The sequence below is a fragment of the Caretta caretta genome, chromosome 1 (genome assembly GCF_965140235.1).
Source record: "Caretta caretta isolate rCarCar2 chromosome 1, rCarCar1.hap1, whole genome shotgun sequence".
NCBI classification, from domain to species: Eukaryota; Metazoa; Chordata; order Testudines; family Cheloniidae; genus Caretta; species Caretta caretta.
In genome coordinates, this window is record NC_134206.1 from 262,067,966 (window position 1) to 262,087,791 (window position 19,826).

Sequence of the window (19,826 nt, forward strand, 5' to 3'; positions counted from 1 at the left end):
GTTTATGGAGGGGATTATATGATGAGACTGCCTACAATGGCATGTAGCCGATCTGCAACTGCTAGCAGCAAATAACTCCAATGGCTGGTGATGGGACACTAGATGGGGAGGGCTCTGAGTTACTACTGAGAATGTTTTCCTAGGTGTCTGGCTGGTGGATCTTGCCCACATGCTCAGGGTCTAACTGATTACCATATTTGGGGTTGGGAAGGAATTTTCGCCATGGCCAGATTGACAGACATTTTTGGTGGTTTTTCACCTTCCTCTCTAAAGCATGGGGAACAAGTCACTTGCGGGTTTAAATTAGTATAAATTGTGGATTCTCTATAATGTGAAGGCTCTAAACCATGATTTGAGGACTTCAGTAACTCTGTCAGACGTTAGGGGTCTATTACAGGAATTGGTGGGTGAGGTTCTGTGGCTTGCAATGTGCAGGAGGTCAGACTAGATGATCATGATAGACTCAGAAGGTCAGCAGGGACCATCTGCCACAGCAACCTCAACTCAGCAGCCCAACGATAGCCAAACATTCTTTTTGACTCAATTGAGCACGAACATGCCAATCCAGGCCTCTTGCTGCATCATGTTACGCTACCCAACTTTCCACCTTTTGGAGATCATCTCTTCCATTTTTCACACCTCATGGGAGCAAAGTATCTGACAGATGAGTGTTGGAAGTTATAATAACTCTGGGTTACTCCATTCAATTCCATTCTCCCTTTCCCTTCCCTTTGGAGGGACCCTTCTCATGAACCTCTTCTGAACCCACTTCTTTGTTTAGGAGCAGTGGAACCAGTTCCTACTCAATACAAGGAAAGAGGGCTCTATTCCAAGGACTTCTGTTCCCAAATAGAAGGGTAGATGGAGACTGATTCTATATCTATGGATGCTGAATACTTTTATTAGTGACGGAAATTCACGATAACACTGGCAGCCATCATTCCATCTCTGGATCTGGGGGACTACTTCCCGATCCTCAACCTTCAGGATGTGTTTTCATATTGCAGTACACCCTTCTCACAGGAAATTTCTGTGCTTCATGGTGGGGAAGATCATTACCAATATCTCATCCTTCCTTTTTGGTTTAGCTACTGCTCCCAGATGTTCATGAAAGTCATGGCAGCGGTAACTGCCCAACTTTCTTTAATGGTGAGTAATCATCTTTCCCCTAGCTTGACGACTGGCTTCTCAAGGGATTATACCTACACAGATTGGCAGCATTCTTGGCCTTGTCTCTGTTCAGCAGTATTGGTCTTCAGCTCAACTTCAGGAAGTCCTTCCTCCTGCCTTTACAAAGGATAATTTTTATAGGGGCTATTTGAAACGCCAGTGCAACCAGAGTTTATTTGCTAGGTTCCTTGCGCTGTCACATCTGATCGTGCAAATTCAGATCTGTTCTCAAGTCACTGCCAGATCATGCCTGCAGCATGTACCTTTTGTCAGACTTCCTGCTCAACTGCACCTGTGTTGCTTCCAAGCCTGCTTCAGGTCTCTAATCCCCATCCTATTCTAGTTTCCCTTGAATGGTGGAGGAATCCAAAAAAGTATGTTTGTGGGTTCTGTTCAGCTACCTTCTCATGTGATAGTTTGACATGTCCGTCTTTGAATGGGGAACTCTTCTTTAGGATCATACTGTCCAAGGCAGAGGGTCTGCCCAAGAGTCCACCTTACACATCAGTGCTCTGAAACTCAGAGCTGTCAGGCATGCCTGTCTGCACTTTCTATTCATGATTCAAGGCCAATCAGTCCAATCAGAGAGCAGGACCAGTATGTACTATAATAGACAAGGGGGAGCAAGATTCTCTTTCCCTTTCCACAGAAGCCGTGAAATTACAGAACTGGCGCATAGCTCACAATAGTCTGATCTGAGCAGTCTGCCTACCCACTGGAACACTGAAGGTAGCGGTCTCAGCAGGTGCTTCTCTTAGTGGGAACTAGACAGATCCAGACTCTAGTCTTGTCTGGGGATTTCCAAAAATGGATTTTTGCCCCCACAGCCAATCGAAAACTTGTGCAGTTCTGTTCAAGGGGGGGGTTGGGTCACCATTCTCTGGACAATGCCTTTCTCCTTTCCAACTCCTATATGTATTTCCTCCAATGCCACTGATTCTCAGGGTCTTAAACAAAATCAAGCAGGACAAACCCATGGTCATCTTGTTTGCACCAACTTGGCTGAGATGACAGATTTGGTTTCCTTTTCCTCTTTTCCTGACCAGCTATCAATCTTCTGCTGATGCCTGGTCTTCTCACACAGGACTCAGGGAATGTCCTTCAAACCAAGCTGAACACTGCTGCTGAAGTCCTGATACCTAGATGGTTCTCGGAGCTAGTACTATCTTACCGCCATAGGGGTTCAGGAGATTCTGCTGAACAGTAGGAAAGATTCCATCAGAAAGACTTAGCTTCAGAAATGGAAAAGGTTTTGTAATTGATGTCTTCACCATAATTTGTCTCCTATTGATTTTCCCACCTCTGAGGTATTAGAATACTTATTTACTTTTTGAAGAAAGCAGAACTTGCTTTGAGTTCTGTTAAAGTTCACTTAGCTGCCATCACAGCATTCCATTCTCCAGTATAAGGCTTCTCAGTATTTGTTCATCTTGCAATGTCAAGATTTATACAGGATCTGTCTATCCTCTTCTCTAATATTAGACACCTTACTCCCTCCTGGGAATTAAATTTAGTTTTCAGCGCTTTGATGAAATCACCCTTTGTAGTGTTAGTGATCTGCTTGCTTCTGAACCCCTCCATAAAAGCAGCATTCCTAGTGGCTACTATCTCTATCTAAAGCAGTGGAGAACTGGGAGCTTTAGTGGCTGACTCTCCATATTCCATTGTTTTCAAAGATAGTTTCTCTTTGACAATTCCATGCTTCTTACCCAATGTTACTTAAGATTTTCATGTCAATCAATCATTTCATCTCCCAGTATTCTACACCAGTCATCAGTCAAAACAGGAAGCTGTTCTTCGTATCAGATGTCAGAAGAGTGTTGGCTTATTATCTGGGCAGGTCTAGACTTTTTTTCAGTCATCCCCAAGATTGTTTTTCTGTTGTGGACAGAGCTAGCTGTGACAACCCAGTGGGTTTCTGGGTGCGTACTCACCTGTTATGTGGCTGCTAACATTCCCTTTCCCTCTAAAGTCATTGTCAATTCTGCAAGATCGTACTCCATGTCTGGGGCTCAACTAAAGGACATTATTTATTATGGAAATATGCAAGTTTGCGATGTGAGCTTCAATTCATGCTTTCCCTGGACACTATGCCTTGGTTGATGCTTCCTGCACAGAATGCTGCCTTTGGCTTTGCTGTCTTACAGACAGCCTTAGGGGCTTTGGAACTCAGTCTGTCTCCTTCAGTGGGTACTGCTAGGAATTCTGGTGGTTGATGCCCACAGAGAGACTACTTGAAGAAGAAGAGGTTACTTACCTCGTACAGTAATTGGAGCTCTTTGAAGTGAGTCCCTGTGGGTGCTCCAGTACCCTGCCTGCCTTCCTTCCCCTCTGCTTCAGAGTCTCATCTCTTTAGGGCTTTACAGTAGAGAAGGAACTGAGGGTGATTTGCCCATGCAACCCCATATATCCTTGGTACAAAGCAGGAGGATGTGTAGGGCACATGCATTAGCCTAACAGTCACTGCTACAGAAAATCTCCAATGAAAGCACATGGGGCCCAGGCACACTTAAAGTGGAGCACCCATAAGGACACACATCTTGAATTCCCAGTTACTGTAAAAGGTAAGTAACTTCTCTCCTCTGTTCTTCTCTCCTGCCTTTCCGGTCTTGGTGGCATTGTTGGAGAGGAAAGAGGAGGAGATTATAACAGTTTATTCAGGAAATTATCAGAGCTGATACACACGTTGGCCTCTGATGACCTAGAAATATACAAGTATGCAATATACACTGATTGGCAAAGGAATCAGTATTTGCTTCGTGAAAAATGTCTAAGTAGGGGAAGATGTCTTGAAAGCCTCAAGTGAGTATTTCATAACTATTCAGAGCTATCCATATGTCTGTCTTTTTTTACCAATGTTTTTCCCTCTCTTGAGAGAGGAGGATTGAGTGAAGAGCTTGTGTGGTGGTGAGCCATTCATTTTAATATATTCTTCCTTTTGCTATCTAGATGCTAATCCTATGGGTGTGAATGGAGGTATGGGGGTTCAAGCCCCTAATCTGCTGCCTGAGTCGATGTTGCATTCAGCAATGAATTCCCAAAAGTAAGTTGAACATTTCACGTGGATTAAAAAATAGTCTGAAAACACTGAACAGGGTTCACCTCAGAAAAATCTGAGGGGGAGAAATCCCTACTCCCATGTTGAGAGATTTGTCTAATCTTCGCAGTTAAGACTGGGGGGGAAAAGGGAGTATTTTTTTTATTTGAGGGCATTTTTGGTATGGTTAAAAACATCAGGTCTCATGGATTACCACGGTTAGGCTGAGTGAGTTTTTTGCTAGACCTCAAACATGCAGGTGTTACTAGATGTGATGTTATATTGCAAATCTGTCATCCCTCTGCCATGGGGCTAAGAGGCACTCTGGTGCCTCATCTTTCAGGTGAGATATAAAGAGGTAATTACAACTTCTGTCAAACTTTTTACAAGGGAAATGAAGTAAACCCCAGTGTCAGGGCCAAATTCCTTTTAGGTAGTTGCTCTGTTTTCCATTGGATTTGGTAGTGTTGATGTCAGTCTCCTAAATAGTTGTGTAGTGCTGCTCCATACTACCAAACATCCATCTTGCCTCACTCCTGAGGTGGGTTTGCTTCCTTGATCAGTGAAGTGATTCCTATGTAGTGTGTAAATCGAATAGTAAATAGTGGTTTGTCATCCTTAAGTATAAAATAGACTATTAATGTAAGATCATAAGTTTAGCCTTTTTTCCTCCTCTAACATATTATTCCATTTTGAAGTCCCATGATGAGCGAAAGCGCCAGTGTTACCAGTTTGGGAGCTATGCCAACAGCAGCACAGCCATCCAACACCGGAATTCGAAAACAGTGGCATGAAGATATTACTCAGGACCTCCGAAATCATCTTGTTCATAAACTGTAGGTATCTGGTATCTCCCTCTGCCAAGGAAGGTTGGGGGAAACTAGAAGGGTTGTAGTATTTTCTAAGATTAGGAGGCTAAGGAGCCAGTATAAGCACAGAAACTTTTTAAAATGTTTTATAGTTGCACCCCACTCTGCCCCACCCACAAAAGGAGAGAAGCAGCTACTAGTGAGTAGCTTAGGCTTTAAAGTTGAGGAAGCCTGTTGCTTTGACCAAGATAGGACATGAATGTGGATTTAGGATGGGGTGATGGTCAGAAGAAATAATGGCAAAAATATGGGATTACTTGCTTTCCTTATGTTAAATCCTAAAATTATATCCGATGCTACTTTAGGTCTGATCCCTATTGTATCAAACATACCCCTGTGCTCCAAAATGGCAGTATTGGGGGAGAGATCGGGAAAGCAATGGAGTCATAGGGACTCCTAAAGCTGCTATGTATGATGATCTCTAACTTTCTTTAGATGCTTGAAATAGAGATTAAAGCCCTTTGTGTTTGAACTTCATTTAGGGCCATTTTATTTCAATTCAAAAGATGCATATTTTTAATCTGTTTCATGGTTTTTTCCCTCTTCAGAGTCCAAGCCATATTTCCTACCCCTGACCCTGCAGCATTAAAAGACAGGCGCATGGAGAACCTGGTGGCATATGCTCGGAAGGTAGAAGGTGACATGTATGAATCTGCAAATAGCAGGGTGAGTTGCCATATTTTCCCACCATAGCTGCAGAGAGCCTGCATGAGTCTGTCAGTATAGTGGACAGAACTCACAACTGCTATAGAGACTAGTCAGCTTCTGGTATTCATGGGGTCAGTGTTGAAATACTGTCTCAATGTACCATTAATAAATGAAGTGGTGTTTCTGGGGTGGGAGTGGAGGCCTAACTGACAAGTTGTGTCCCAAAAGTGGAAAAAAGTGCAGAGATTTATTTTTTAAAGGTGATGCTGGCATATGCAAGGGCAGCAGCAAGCTCCAGTCTCTTCCTAGTTTCAGATCTTGCCTTTTTGCTTGACACACGTTTGTGGTCTGAAAGCTTTTTATCCTAATGTGCCATGCTTGAGGTTTCTCATTTTCTCCCAAATACAGTATAAACCCAGAGCTCACCCTTTACTGTGGCATGTGTCAAATAAATGCACAATATGGGTAGAATAAATCTCTACTGTCAGTCAGTCTTCAGTTGCAGGAAATACTGTGTAATATGCTCACCTAATCCAATGGGAAAATCTCTTCTCAGCACTCTAATATGCAGGGGAGAGAAGGAAGTCTTTCCCAGCACTGAACCTGGTCATCAGTTTTTAATCTAAAAAGAAAAGGAGTACTTGTGGCACCTTAGAGACTAACCAATTTATTTGAGCATAAGCATTAATCTGTAAGCGTTACTTATTGTATGTCTCCACTATTCTCTTGTCCCTTATACCCCAACAGGCAGAGTACTACCACTTGTTAGCCGAGAAGATCTATAAGATTCAGAAGGAACTAGAGGAAAAACGAAGGACTAGACTGCAGAAGCAGAACATGATACCAAATGCACCAGGCATGCCTCCAGCTCCCATGAATCAAGGACCCAATATGGGGCAGCCACAACCGGGGATGTCTGCAAGTAAGAACAGTTGGGTTAGTTAATAAAAGGGAATACCTTGTGCAGGGAAATCATTATAGTGGTCCTGAATGGGAGTCTTTCTCCCCCATTTTACAGCTAATGTTACAAAATTATAATTGCCTAATTCTCTAGAAGAACTTGAAGTGGCTCAGTGTGTAATAGTATGTGGTACGGTGGTGAGAGCATTTTCCTGTTATTGCCTATTCACTATGTGAGATTTTGCAAGAACTACTTGCAAAATCTGAGTTAACTTGCGCTCAATTGGTGGAGGAAAATGGTGTTTGACAAGATAAGGCAAAACTTCACATGGGATCTTGTGCACTGACTGAACTTGCCTCTGTCTGTCTGTCTGGATACCAAACACTTGTTTTGGAGAGTGTATGCAGAGCTGTCGTGTATTGTGTCCTAAAAGTGGCAAGACTTGGATTCTGACAGATCAACTGAGTGAATTCCAGAGCTGAGCCTATTTCTGAGAAGACCCAGCTACAGTGTGAATGAAGAATTCAGCTCTGGGGACTGAAGTCAACTGTAACTTGGTGTGATGTGCTCTTGACAGTCTGCCCTTACCTATAAAGTTGCCATATTCTGCACTTTTTGCAGCTTCCCGGTGGCTATTTAAAGGTAATCCAAAGTGGAGAGCACATTGCTGTAAGCTAGCCTGGAGCTGACATATGCCTAGAAGACACTACAGAGGTTGTCAGTGGAGACAAAAGGATGTATATTAATCTCTTGAAAATTCAGAAGTAAAAAATATTTTTGACCAGAAATGCATTTGGGAATTTAGAATTAAAAGTCCAAAAAGGCCCCGAAAATTGCATGTCATTTTGACAGATGGACAGATGCCCTCATCTGTGGGTGAAGTCAAAATCTCAGTGTATTTCTCATAATGCTTCTCCCTCCTTCACAATAATCGCTTCCATGTTATCCAAACGGAGCCCCTAAGTGCTGTGAATGCAATGGATTTTATCTAGGTTTCTCAGGTGCTGGGATATCCGAGAAATAATATAGTTTGGTCTTGATGGGGAAAAAAAGAAGTAGAACTAGATATTATATTAGCGTGTTGATGTTGAAGTCTGTAGTATCACTCCAAAAGTCCCTCAGACATCGTAAATAAATGGGGTGACAAGACCAAATTTTACAGGAGTGCCTGGGTATGTCTTTAAACCTCATCAGGCCCAGTGTGCTTCATCTGGGTAATGCTGAGCAATAACTTAAGAGCTTGGATTGATGGATGGCTAAATTTCCAATCATTTCTTGCTCAAATTCTCACGTTACACTTACAATGTTATAACTCCCACAACCAATCCAACAAACAAATCTGCTCATGGCCAAGGAATATTAGACAATGGATGTAGAAATGTCAGCTGTGGTGATCAGTGTGATAGAATAGACTGGGGGGTCAGATGGAGTGGGACAGACACCATCCTATGTTCTAGCCTTCTTTCCCCTTCCAGTTGGTCTGTCTGTCTTTTATATGTTTTCCGTAAGTAAAACACTTTTTTACAGTAATAATTAAATGACAAATTACTTGTGCTAAAACATACTTGTTTTTTAAGGTTAGTTTTGTGTTGGTGCAAGGTGCTGAACTGACAGCTCTGGAGACTGAAGTCCTCTAAGTACAATTGAAGCTCTGTAAACTTATTTCACAGAGCTATTCCCTTTGCTCAGTATGGCCATTCTCCTGACAGGCCACCTACCTCTAAGAATGAGGGGATTTTTTTTCTCTTGTGCTCATTTAGTTTTTGAGCTTTAGAAGCATTTTCCAAATAGGAATTTAATTGAATATTGAATTTCATGCAAGCTGCTAAACAGCCATCATATTGTAATGAGTTTTGCTCACCAGACTGGGGTTAGATGGAATTAGTGATGTAGAGGCAAAAAGCTAAATGTTTTTCCCAATCCCCTGAGCCATCCATTCACCTCAGAATGTCACTCTACAATTTGGTTAGTCTAAGGTTTTTTAAAAGTGAGGATGCATTTTGATAAAAAGTTTGTGAACTTGATTTCAGTGTATGAGATACAGGTCCTTTCAAGGTTGGTACTCTAATTCAATTAATCAGTCTGCTGTTTAACCTATACAGAACAGTGTTAACACTGCTTAATAGTGCATGAGACATTTTAAGCCTCTGGCATCTAGTCATTGTAGCTCCTTAATGTGCTGCAAATTAGTCCTCAACTTCACAAAGTTCAGACTTCTTAAACTATTTTTGGTTAAGAAATAGCACACGTGTTTGTATTTACAAGTTTTTCCATCTTTGTTCCATTGAGTCATCTTTTAGGACCTAACGTGGTCTCACTGTGTTTGGAGTTGATTTGAATATTTCCCAATAAAGTAATTGTTGTAAAAGTGAAGTTTGAGAGGATTGACTGTTGTCTTAACTCCCCAACCTCTGTTTCTCCAACTCTTTTTCAGATGGTCCCCTTCCTGACCCAACCATGATTCGTGCCAGTGTGCCAAATCAGATGATGAATCGCATGCAGACACAGCCGGGTAAGTGTCCAAAGAAAGGAAGCCCATGTAATTCTAAATGAATGTGGATAAAATCTTGGATTCTGCCTTCCCCAATGGTTATATGACATCAAGCAGTCCTCACTGGAGTCTGCTAGAATGTAGTTTTCTCTGCTCTTCCTTACCATTTGTTTAAAATCATCTTCCTCCTATGGTATAGTGCTTCATGATCCTGGAAGAATGAGAGCTGTTTGTCTTGGATTTCAGCTGTTTGTTAAATTAAAAGGTGGTATTTGAGAGTGTGGATTGGATGAATGGTTCTGTTGGTTTTGGGGGAGAGTTTTCCAGATTCTAAAATTACAGAGTATAGTCTCTTGTAAATCAACATTTTAAAATATTAGTAAAATCACCAAAACGCATACCTGAAAGCAATTTCATAGATACACATGTCTTTCAGGAAAGCCTAGTTTGTGTTCTGAAGGAATGTGAAGGAGTTTGAGTTGACATGTTAAACTTGATTTCAAACTCTGCCAAGCAACTGGTTAATGTAAAGACAGATTTCTCTTAGCATATTGGAGTTGTGTGTAAAATACTTTGTAAACAAAAAAATATCCTTTCTCTTCAAGACAGGCTCAAAAACAATTCCTTTGACCCAGAAGCTTGTTACTAGGTTTACGTGCATTGCTTTTGAAAGGCTTAAAATAGCTAAATTAGAGCCTGAAATACATTGTGGCATACTGAAAGATGTGTGTTGGTAGAAATAAAATTAGGAGAGCAGAGGCAATATTTGTTCCTGTTCAAACATTGAATGACGTCCAAATGAGAACTGAAACCTTTATTTTAAAATCTTTTTGGGGTAAATATACAGGAATGAACCAGTTTGGCCAGATGAACATGCAACTGTCCCCCATGGGTCCTCGGCAAACCCCTCCTCTTCAGCACCCTGGACAGCTAAGCCAGGCTGGGGCCATGAACCAGGTCAGGATGTTTTTCAGTCCAGTATGTTGAACTCTTTAGGTTTGGTGTTCCTGTTTAACTATGGTTATCCAAACAGTAATTCTTTGCTTGCTCTATGGTCCTGTTGTTTCTCCCTTTGCATCTCCACTATGAGTAGCCAGTCTTCACAAATCAGTGAGGGAACTGCTAATATTGGCTTAGATTTAAATTGTGTGTGCAGTTACAGCCTTGAAACAGTGGAATTTATCAGAAACTAACCCAAAAAACTTGAGGCATGATCCCAGTCTAAATTCCAGAACTCCTATCATAAACCGCATTAGGAAGTAACTGTAAAAATATCTTCCTGCTTTGGAGCAGAGCATGAGCATATTTGCCATGCTGCATCACGTAAGTGGCTGTCAGATCTGTCAATTGCTCTGCCATACAGTGGATGTTACGTTATAGAATTTTATTTTTAAGGGTGGGTATGTATCCACTGTGAAATAAGCCTTTCCTTTTTTCCAGCAGATGGGATTTGCTTCACGTATGCAGCAGCCGGGGGTTGGCCAACCTTCCAGCCAAAATCAGTTTCTGCAACAGAACCAGTTCCCTGCTTCCTCCCCAGGAATGAATGCGACAAACATGCCTATGACCCAGCCTGGCAATCAGACACCAGTGTCTCAAGTATGTTCTTCACTTAAGGGAGCAGTTTCACTGACAGGCTCTGTGAGCTGGTTTTATTATTTTTTTTTCAATTGGGTAATTGGAGGAATAGGGAATGTTGTTCTTTAATGCTTATTTAAATATCAGTGAAAACTGGTTAATTGTATTTAAATTTTTCTTAGGAGTTGTGGGAAACCTAAACACTGCAGCATTGTGCATGTGAACAAAAATGTCAAATTGAACAATCCCATTCATTTCACTAAAGTAAATGAAATGCAAAAAGTCAACAGTATTGCTAGTCATACTTTTAAACTGATAGGTGTTAGTAACTCAGGTAAAAAGTGGCCACTTGAAGGTAATCCCTTCCCTCCTCGCACTTGTTGTCTCAAGTCATTGTATATATTTACTTGTTTTCCCACAGGCACAAATGACCAGCTCTTCCTGTCCTGTGAACTCTCCTGTAATGGCTCCAGGTTCTCAAGGGAGCCATATTCACTGCCCACCTCTTCCACAGCCTACCTTGCACCGAAACTCTCCCTCTCCAGTACCTAGCCGCACCCCAACACCTCACCACACTCCCCCAGGTCTGGGATCCCAGCAGCAGCAGCCGCAGGCAACACCAGCAGCCACCACCACTGCCCCCACCCCTACATCAATGCCACCTGGACTGCAGTCACAAACTATGCACCCCCCGCAGAGGCAGACTCCAACGCCTCCACAGGCACAGCTGCCTCCACAAGTCCAACCTCCAGTTCCAGTCACCCCTTCGGCAGAGCAACAGCAGCAACCCCTGTCACAACAGAGCACGACTGCATCTGTACCCACCCCAACAGCACCACTGCAGCCTCAGCATCCCACAACACCTGTAAGAAAATATTTTTATTTCTATGCTTTCCCCAGGGATACTCAGATGTGAGACTCTTTCAGACAGGATCTTTGTTTACTTGTCCTATGTCCAAGACAATGGTGAACAACCTGTTTAAGAGGCATCTGAACCAATATGGGTATGCATTACATTTGAGAAGTACATTTTTGTCTGAAGACCCAGGACCAGTAAACTGGACACTGGAACCCCTGACACTTCCATGTTGGAAGGGTTTTAGAGAATTTTAGTGCACATTCAGGAGCCTACTTCAAAATATAGTAGATGTATCTCTTAATGCATTTATTTCCATGCATGTGTATGGGTGGAATTGTACAGTAGGCATATCAAATTGTTAAAATGCCATGCTGTCCAAAGCAGATTTCAATAGCATGTTTCCTCAGACCAGAGTTGTGCAACAGTCAGGTTTTTTTTTTTCAAGGGAGGGGAATAAGTGAGGTGCAGTTAAATTTGAGGAAACATGATAGCAAATGAAAAGCACATCTTAATGAAGTAAACTTTGCAGCATAATTGCTTGGCCCTTTTTAGTCACTGTGAGTTTCCCTGCAGCTTTCACAGCCGGCTGTAAGCATTGATGGGCAGGTATCAAACCCACCATCCACCAGCAGCACAGAAGTGAACTCGCAACAGACTATCCCTGAGCAGCAGCAGCAGCAGCCACTCTTGCAGGAAGTGAAAATGGATATTAAAATGGAAGAAGAGGGGCCAGAACAAACAGAGCTCCAGATGGAGGAGAAACCAGAGGTGAGAGGATAGCTAAATTTTTCTGGCATGAATTGGTTGGGCAAGGTCAGTACTTATATGAGAGATGGAAGAGAGATGAGAGTGCTGTGATTCATCAATTCATAGATACTAAGGTCAGAAGGGACCATTATGATCATCTAGTCCGACCTCCTGCACAACGCAGGCCACAGAATCTCACCCACCCACTCCTGCGAAAAACCTCTCACCTATGCCTGTGCTATTGAAGTCCTCAAATCGTGGTTTAAAGACTTCAAGGAGCAGAGAATCCTCCAGCAAGTGACCCGTGCCCCATGCTGCAGAGGAAGGCAAAAGAAGAGGATGTTCCCTCTAGGGCTCTGGCTAAGCTAGCACTAGATCCCAGCTGCACCATTATTTTAGGCACTCTCTCCTAGACCTATTTCTGAGCGGGGGTAGATGACAGTGCTTAAAATGGTGGCAGCAGCCAGTAGGCTCTTGGCATTGAGGTCCTCAGTTTTGCCAACCCAGTGAGAGCTGAGCATGTGCCTGCAACTGTTATTTTTCTGTAAAATGTTCCCTAGTGTAATCAGTCACTATAGGATTAATTCCCTAGAATAGTGAACTGTGCTGCTGTGGGTTATATCTTTGATCTGAAAAACTAGAGTCCTGATCACTTTTCATTAAAGGAACTTGTGGCCTCATGGGAAAGTAGCTTTACTTTTTGTCTAGAAGGGATAGAAACTATAGTGTCCTCACATTAAAAGCCAAAAAGGAGACTAGATCCTAGTGATCAGGGAGGTGGGATTCCCCACCAATTGCATGGGATAGAGGAAAGGGTGGGGGGATCAGTCTTTGTGATTTAGTGTTAAATAAATTACCCATAGAACAATTTAAATCTTGGCAGAGACCACATGGGGAGAAGTGAAGAAGGAGCTTAGGTGAGAGCCAGGATGAGTGAGGAATGGTCATTTTTTCCAAAGGAAGAAATGGCAGGCAAGCTGTAGCTAAGCCCAGAAGAGACACTGCCTTACTATATCCTCACAAGAGCAAATGAGGGGCTTATATTGAATTAAGTGAAGGGAATCTGATCTGCTTTTCAGATTAAAGTGGAACCAGTGGTGAAGGAATGTATAACAGCACCAATGGAGCAAGAAGAGAAGAAACCAGAAGTGAAGTCAGAAATGAAGGAAGAGGAAGAAAGACCCAATACTCCAGCTACTCAGTCTTCTCCAGCACCAGGACAGTCTAAGAGGAAAAGTAAGCAAGAAAACTGTTGTGGTCTTGGGATTCAAATCTCTGGGGGGTGTTGACCTGAGTATTATGGGTTAGTTGTTATGGCTCGCCACTGATGCCATCCGAACAGAAGATTTATAGGTTCTTATCCAATTCAGACTAAAGGGTCCGAGAACTCAGAGTTCTATATCGGGAGAGGACTCTCGGGGTGCTTGGCACAAATACTTGCACTGAGGACAATACCAAACTGATAAAAGCTTTATTGAGATTAACAAAAGAATAATAAATGGTATGAAACTTATGACTGCAAAACAGTAAAAGAATTCCAAAACTCCTGGTGGTAACTTTCCTATTATAAGTACCTTAACCTAACATACTCTCACCATTCCTTGAGGACCCAGTAATAGGAGGTGAGGGACCAGCCTTACTTCTGGTATGCCCAATAACACAATGGTTCCCCAATAGTTGGGAATGTTGAGTAGTTATACTATGCTACACAAGCTGAGCTGATAGAAGATAGTCTATAAAATATAGGGGAACAAAGAAAAGAGACTCTAAGATATTCTTACATAGTATTTTATAGGATCCTGACGCTATGTAATTCAGGCCCAACCTACTATACCCAAATCTTATTTCCATACCCTAAGAAATTTATGGGTACCCTTATCCTATAGGTTAGTGGATTATGATGCTTACTCTCTACATATTAATAAGGATTGACTCATTCCAAAAACTGCCAACCTAGACTCTCTTGGCGACTTCCAGGTTTGTGGTGTACCCTGCGGTTACCAACCGGTTGCAGATGCCAGATAAACCTGTTCAGTGTTGTGTGTAGTTCCTCCCTTCGGTTCCCCAAAGTTCAGGGACCATTTTTATCTGTGCCAAAGGTTGCCATCGTTTATGCTGATTTACTCTTAACTGATCAGATTTTAGCTATTTAGCTGATCTTACTGGATACTACAGTTTGAACTCCTATAATGCAGGAAGACCCTGTTCTCCTTCAAGTGATTGTGAACATGTACATTCCACTGCAGGTGAATGCACCCTCCAGTGCACTCAAGTTGGAGACTTTTGCCAGCTGTATCACCAAGGCAGTCTGCGTCACTGCTGTCTTCATGCTGGGAGCTGAGGGCATAAAAGGGGAATGGCCACCACCTCCTTCTTAGTTCTTTCTTGGTGCCTGTGGTAAGAGTTGGCACTCCGTCATTGTTTAGCTTTGATTGTCCAGCCTTTAGAGAAATACTTCTGTTACACATAATTAGAGTTATAGTTTAGGCTTAGTTTAATCCCCAGCATTCAAATAAACAGGGCCATGATCACTGTTATGGATAGGCACAAAAGCTGCCTAATTTGCCTGGGGAGGGGGATGGGCATGGGCATGTGAGACACAAATGTCTTACTGGTGCCTCTTTTCCAACATGGAGGAAGAAACGGAGGAATTTCTGCCTTAAAATTCATTTTATGGAAGAGGCAATGCATTCCTCTTCAGAACCTGACCCTAATCGCAAGAGGATGGACACCTTGTCCATGAGGAGTGTCCCTCCAGCTGTCTCAGCTTCTGAGCCCAGATTTGTTGAGAAACACCACTCTTTCTCTTCTCTCGAGCCTCTTCAAGGCATTTTAACCATCTTTGTCTTCTGAGACTGGTAGGGAGTTGAAGCCTCACTCTTCACCTCACAGGAAAATCTCAGAAGATTTCCAGTGCCAAGTCAAGGTCTAGTTGCACACTGATTCTCACCAGCACCATCTGAGACCGCACCATCCACTCTGGTTCCATTGAGACCAGCATCTCTACTGTTATCTAGAGCATCCTCATCCTCAGCATTTGGGTCCTATACATACCATAGGCAGTGAGAACAGAACATTTGCCTCTGATTTTGGTGCCACCAACAGTGCAGGCCTTACTTGCAGCAAAGGACCTTTTGTGTCTTCCCCTGCTGGACTCTCCTTTACTATATTGTCCAGCGCCAATAGTAAGTCTCAACCGTTACTGTTGGCCCTGACATTTACAGTCATGGCTCCATCATTTCCATTGGCTTCTTGAATACAGCCCTCTTTGACAACATCAACCTATCCTTTTGCCTTCCTGTCTCGCTTCCATGACTGTTGGATATATCCTCCATGTCGGTACCTTTAGGACATGATCCCGATTTTTGATGGTGCCGAGATGCTCACAACTGTCAATTGGAGCATCTCCTCCATTCACCTAAGGGAGTCATATTTCCTTCAGACTTTGACCATGGTAGACCCATATCTCCACCAAGGAGGTTCAGGTCATGCTCTAGAGGTGCCTGAATCAAGGGGCAAGATTGGCATTCTTACAAAGAGGCCCCTGTGTGGTACATACCACCATTCATGGTTCAAAGATTGGAATGGAACACCTACCCCTGCCCCCCAGCTTTATTGGGCATCTTGGACTGATCCAAGAGAGTCTAGATCCCTGTCAGTCTAAGGGGAGATTCCTTTCTCCCATACTGGGGACTTCTAGGGAAGATTCTCCTACAAACCCTCAGCCCCTTCTTTTGTTGGAGCAAGCAGAGGAAGAGGATGCAAGGGAGGAATGTCTAGATAATAACCCCACCCTCCCCCCAATATTTTGTCTTCCTGGATGAGGCCATCACTTCAGAATTGATGTTACACCCCAGTAACAAAGAAAAAACAGCTTATGCCTCAAACATGTTACAGACCATTCTGTTAGCTAAGGTCTCAGGAGACCTCTAAAAGAAGGTCTAAGCCTGCTAGACATTGTCATTGTCAATGGCAGCCCCTTTTCACCAGACCTCTTAGAACTCCGAAGCCAGTTTTGACTACTTGATTGAGGACAGCACACCAACTATATCTCATCTCCCACCATTTAGAAAGCATTTACCTCTTTTGTAGTTTTTGGAAAGAGATTACATCAGCCAAGTGGGCACTCAAAACAGTAAGGGAGGGATTCATTATTAGTTAAATTCCTTTCCTTTCCCCAGTCCACTTTTCCCATCCCTTCTTCAGGAAGTAGTGTCTTTTTTTTCTAAATTGGGAGGCATACAGCTGGTTCCTTATCAACACAGAATGAAAGGTTTATTTTCCCAGTACTTCCCAATTCCCAACAAGATGGTCTTTGATCCATTCTAGACCTAAAAAAATGAACCAGTTAGAAAACCAACTTGCTTCAGTTATCCCTTCTGTGGAGATTGGTATGCTGCCCTCAATTTATAGGATGTTTACTTTCATGTGGCAGTACACCCTGACTACTAAAATTATCTTTGGTTCATAGCAGGCAGCAAGAACTACCAGTATGTGATGCTTCCCTTTGGGTTATTATTGGCCCCAAGGGTATTCACTAAGTGCATGATGGTGGTAGCATCCCACTGCCTAGGCATACAACTGTTTCCTTACCAAGATAGTTGGCTACTTCAGGGAAGATCAAGTATCCATGTCCAAAACAGCATTCTCGTCATCAGACATCTGTTCTCTCATATGGGTTTAAAACTAAATGTAGAGAAATCGGAATTATGACAACACAATGAAAAACCCTCATAGAAGCAGTCCTCTGTGCACCATGGCTTACTTCCCCGTGGACAGTTTTCAGTCCATAGTCTCTGTTCAAAACCCTCAAATCCAACCCAATGACAACAGAGCATTTGTCCACAACTCCTGGGTCACATGGCCATGTGCATGTATGTGACTCTGCATGCTAAATTTCACATCAGATGTCTGCAGACCTGGCTCCACTTGGTATATCAGCCAAGCAGAAATTCACAGGACATTTGCACCTGTCTGAGTGCTTTAGTCCCTGGATTGGTGGTTGGACCATCCGAACATATGCAAAGGGGTTTCCTTTTTCATACCAGAACCAAATATGACTCTTGTGACACACACATCTACTAAGGGTTGCCATGGTAGGATGTGTGTGTGGGGTGGGAGGGATCTCAGTCAACTTTAGGCTCAAGTACTTAGGTTGCCTCAGGAGGCTTCACTCCTTATAAATGTGCTGGCACTTCAAGCTATGTGTCGGGCCTGCAAGATATTTACATCAACCATTAGGAATCAGGTGGTTCAAGTTCTCAGACAACACCACTGCTGTGTTTTTCCTGAACAAGCAGGGAGGTGCAGTATTGTCTGAGTTATGCCAGGAAGCGATCCATTTGTGGATCCTCTATATAAAGGTCTCACTAAAAAGCCTTTCACTTTCCAGGGGTGAGGAATGCTCTTATGGATTCCATCAGCAGGGAGTTTATAGACCAGCACAAATGGTCAATAAGAAGACATTTTGCTCTAGGTCTTCCGCCAGTGGGGTTACCCAGTAATAGACCTTTTTGCAGCCAACCTGAGCAACAAATGTAAGAGATTCTGCTCCAGAGCAAGGGGAAGCCCAAGGTTCCATGACAGATGCCCTTCTTCTTCTTCAAGTGCTTGCTCATGTCCATTCCATTCTAGGTGTGCGTGCACCCACTCGCACAGTTGTTGGAGACTTCTGCCTTAGTGGTATCTGTAGGGTTGGCTGTGGTGCTCCCTTGAGTGCCGTGCTCATGCGTCAGTATATTAGGCACCACCGACTCTATGCCCTCTCAGTTCCTTCTTACTGCCCGTGATGATTGGTTGGAGTGCCTTGTCTTGCAGATTGCAAGAGCATTAGCAGTTCTTTACAGCCTTTATCTTCTTCAGATGTAGTTTGTAGGTACTTAGTTAGCCATTAAGTTTTAGGTTAGTTGGTAATTAGTCCTGGATGGGACTTTGCCCTGAAGTGGGGCATGCCCCGCTCTCCCAGCTTCAAACCAAGCTCGACATGCAGCAGGTCAATGCATATCAGTGACCCCCCATGACAGCTGCTTGAAGTGTTTGGGGGAATCCCATAGAAAGGACAAGAGTCAAATCTGTAAAAACTTTCGACATAGAACCCAAAGGAGCGGGATATCTGCTTGAGGGCCCTCCTCATGGAGGCTGCACTTGGTCCTACATCAGAGCCCTCCCACTTGGACCCCATGCCGAGCACTTCGGCTTCGGTATGGAGCACACCGCTGGCACTAGGCACTGCCTGGCACCATTTCCCCTTTGCCAGTGCCTAAGAAGCAGCAAAAGAAGAGCCCCCTACCACTGGAATGAAACGGGGCTTTGGGCAAAGGACAGATGTCAGGCCAGATGCCCCCTGGAGCTTCACCAGGGATTCAACTCCAGGGAGAGGCAGGGGACCCCGGTCCCTCCCAGGGCCCTCATTGCCCAAGGTGGCCCCTGCAGCTAAAGAACAAGTAGGCCGACTGGCACTGCAGGTGCTACACCAGGCAGCAGACTCTGCTAAAACCCTGACGTCTAAGGCCAAGCTGATCATGGGACCGCCTCATACGGCAGTGGAACACCCTCGGTCACCAGACCGCAGGCGCAGATCTCTGTGGTCTCGGACCCCGGTACCATATCCTAGATCTCCAACTAGAAGGTCCAGGTCCTCAACATGCTCTCCACCTGCAAGACATGGGACACCGGAATCGAGACACCAGTCCCCATACCACCATACTAGCGAGCTTCTTGTTTGAAATCGCCGAAGCCCAGGTCACCTTCACCCAGACGGTCTCCCAGATGTCGGTCCTCGCCCAGGCGGGGCCGCTCCTTGTCACGGCAGTGGTCCCCTTCCCTCCATTCATCAGGCAGGCGCAGTTTCTCGCCCTCACCTCGCCGGTCACCGACCAGAGTCAGTCGGCAGACTCAGGCCTCGACAGTTCCACCCTGGTTGCCAGAAGGGCAGTGGTCCGAGTCGGACTGGGAGTTCAGCCCCTCGTCAAGAAGGGGTGATTTGCTGCTGACTTGTGAGACCGGCGCAGCACCCGCAGCAACAACATGGCAGCAGAGACAGTGGCCCGTTCAATGGTGGTATTGGAATCCGTGGGGTGTGCCAGTAATGCCGGTCCCATGTTCTCACTAGCTCTCCCAGGCCACCTCGGACAAACTGGCCCCGCTGACACTGGAGTCAGAACGCGGTTCCAAATCTGACACGGGCAGCGCACCAAACCCCAGCACTTAAGGAGCTGTCCCCAGAGAGGGAGAGGAAACCTGCTCCTCCACAGGTGATGCAGTCGTCATCCCCTCTTCACGCACCCTCCAGTGGGGTCGCTGGTTGTGTCCACTGTGAATGAAAGGCACAGGCCTGGCTGCGTTAGTGGCAGACCAAAGAACAAATATGCCAAGAGACTTGATTTATTTGGCAGAGAGATTTTATTGGATGGCCAGCCTACAGTTCAGGGTGTCTAACCACCAGGCCCTGTTAGGTACAGTTTTAACCTGTGGGACTCCTTTAACAAGTTTGAAGAGGCCCTCCCACAGGATTGAGCCCAGGAGTT

The 19,826-nt window shown here is 44.1% G+C and overlaps 1 protein-coding gene across 3 annotated transcripts in view; it reads left to right on the top strand.

Moving 5' to 3' along the window:
• The window catches only part of EP300 (EP300 lysine acetyltransferase), a 133,182-nt gene that overhangs the window by 76,403 nt on the left and 36,953 nt on the right, over positions 1-19,826 (top strand). For 2 of the 3 annotated variants that reach the window (XM_048834977.2, XM_048834982.2), the window contains exons 7-16: positions 4,120-4,213; positions 4,906-5,043; positions 5,625-5,742; positions 6,472-6,646; positions 9,060-9,137; positions 9,964-10,073; positions 10,557-10,715; positions 11,116-11,559; positions 12,127-12,321; positions 13,380-13,536. In XM_048834977.2, the coding sequence (XP_048690934.1) occupies positions 4,120-4,213; positions 4,906-5,043; positions 5,625-5,742; positions 6,472-6,646; positions 9,060-9,137; positions 9,964-10,073; positions 10,557-10,715; positions 11,116-11,559; positions 12,127-12,321; positions 13,380-13,536 (1,668 nt within the window). The remainder of the gene's footprint in view (positions 1-4,119; positions 4,214-4,905; positions 5,044-5,624; positions 5,743-6,471; positions 6,647-9,059; positions 9,138-9,963; positions 10,074-10,556; positions 10,716-11,115; positions 11,560-12,126; positions 12,322-13,379; positions 13,537-19,826) is intronic. The other variant, XM_075124197.1, reaches the window with a different exon arrangement.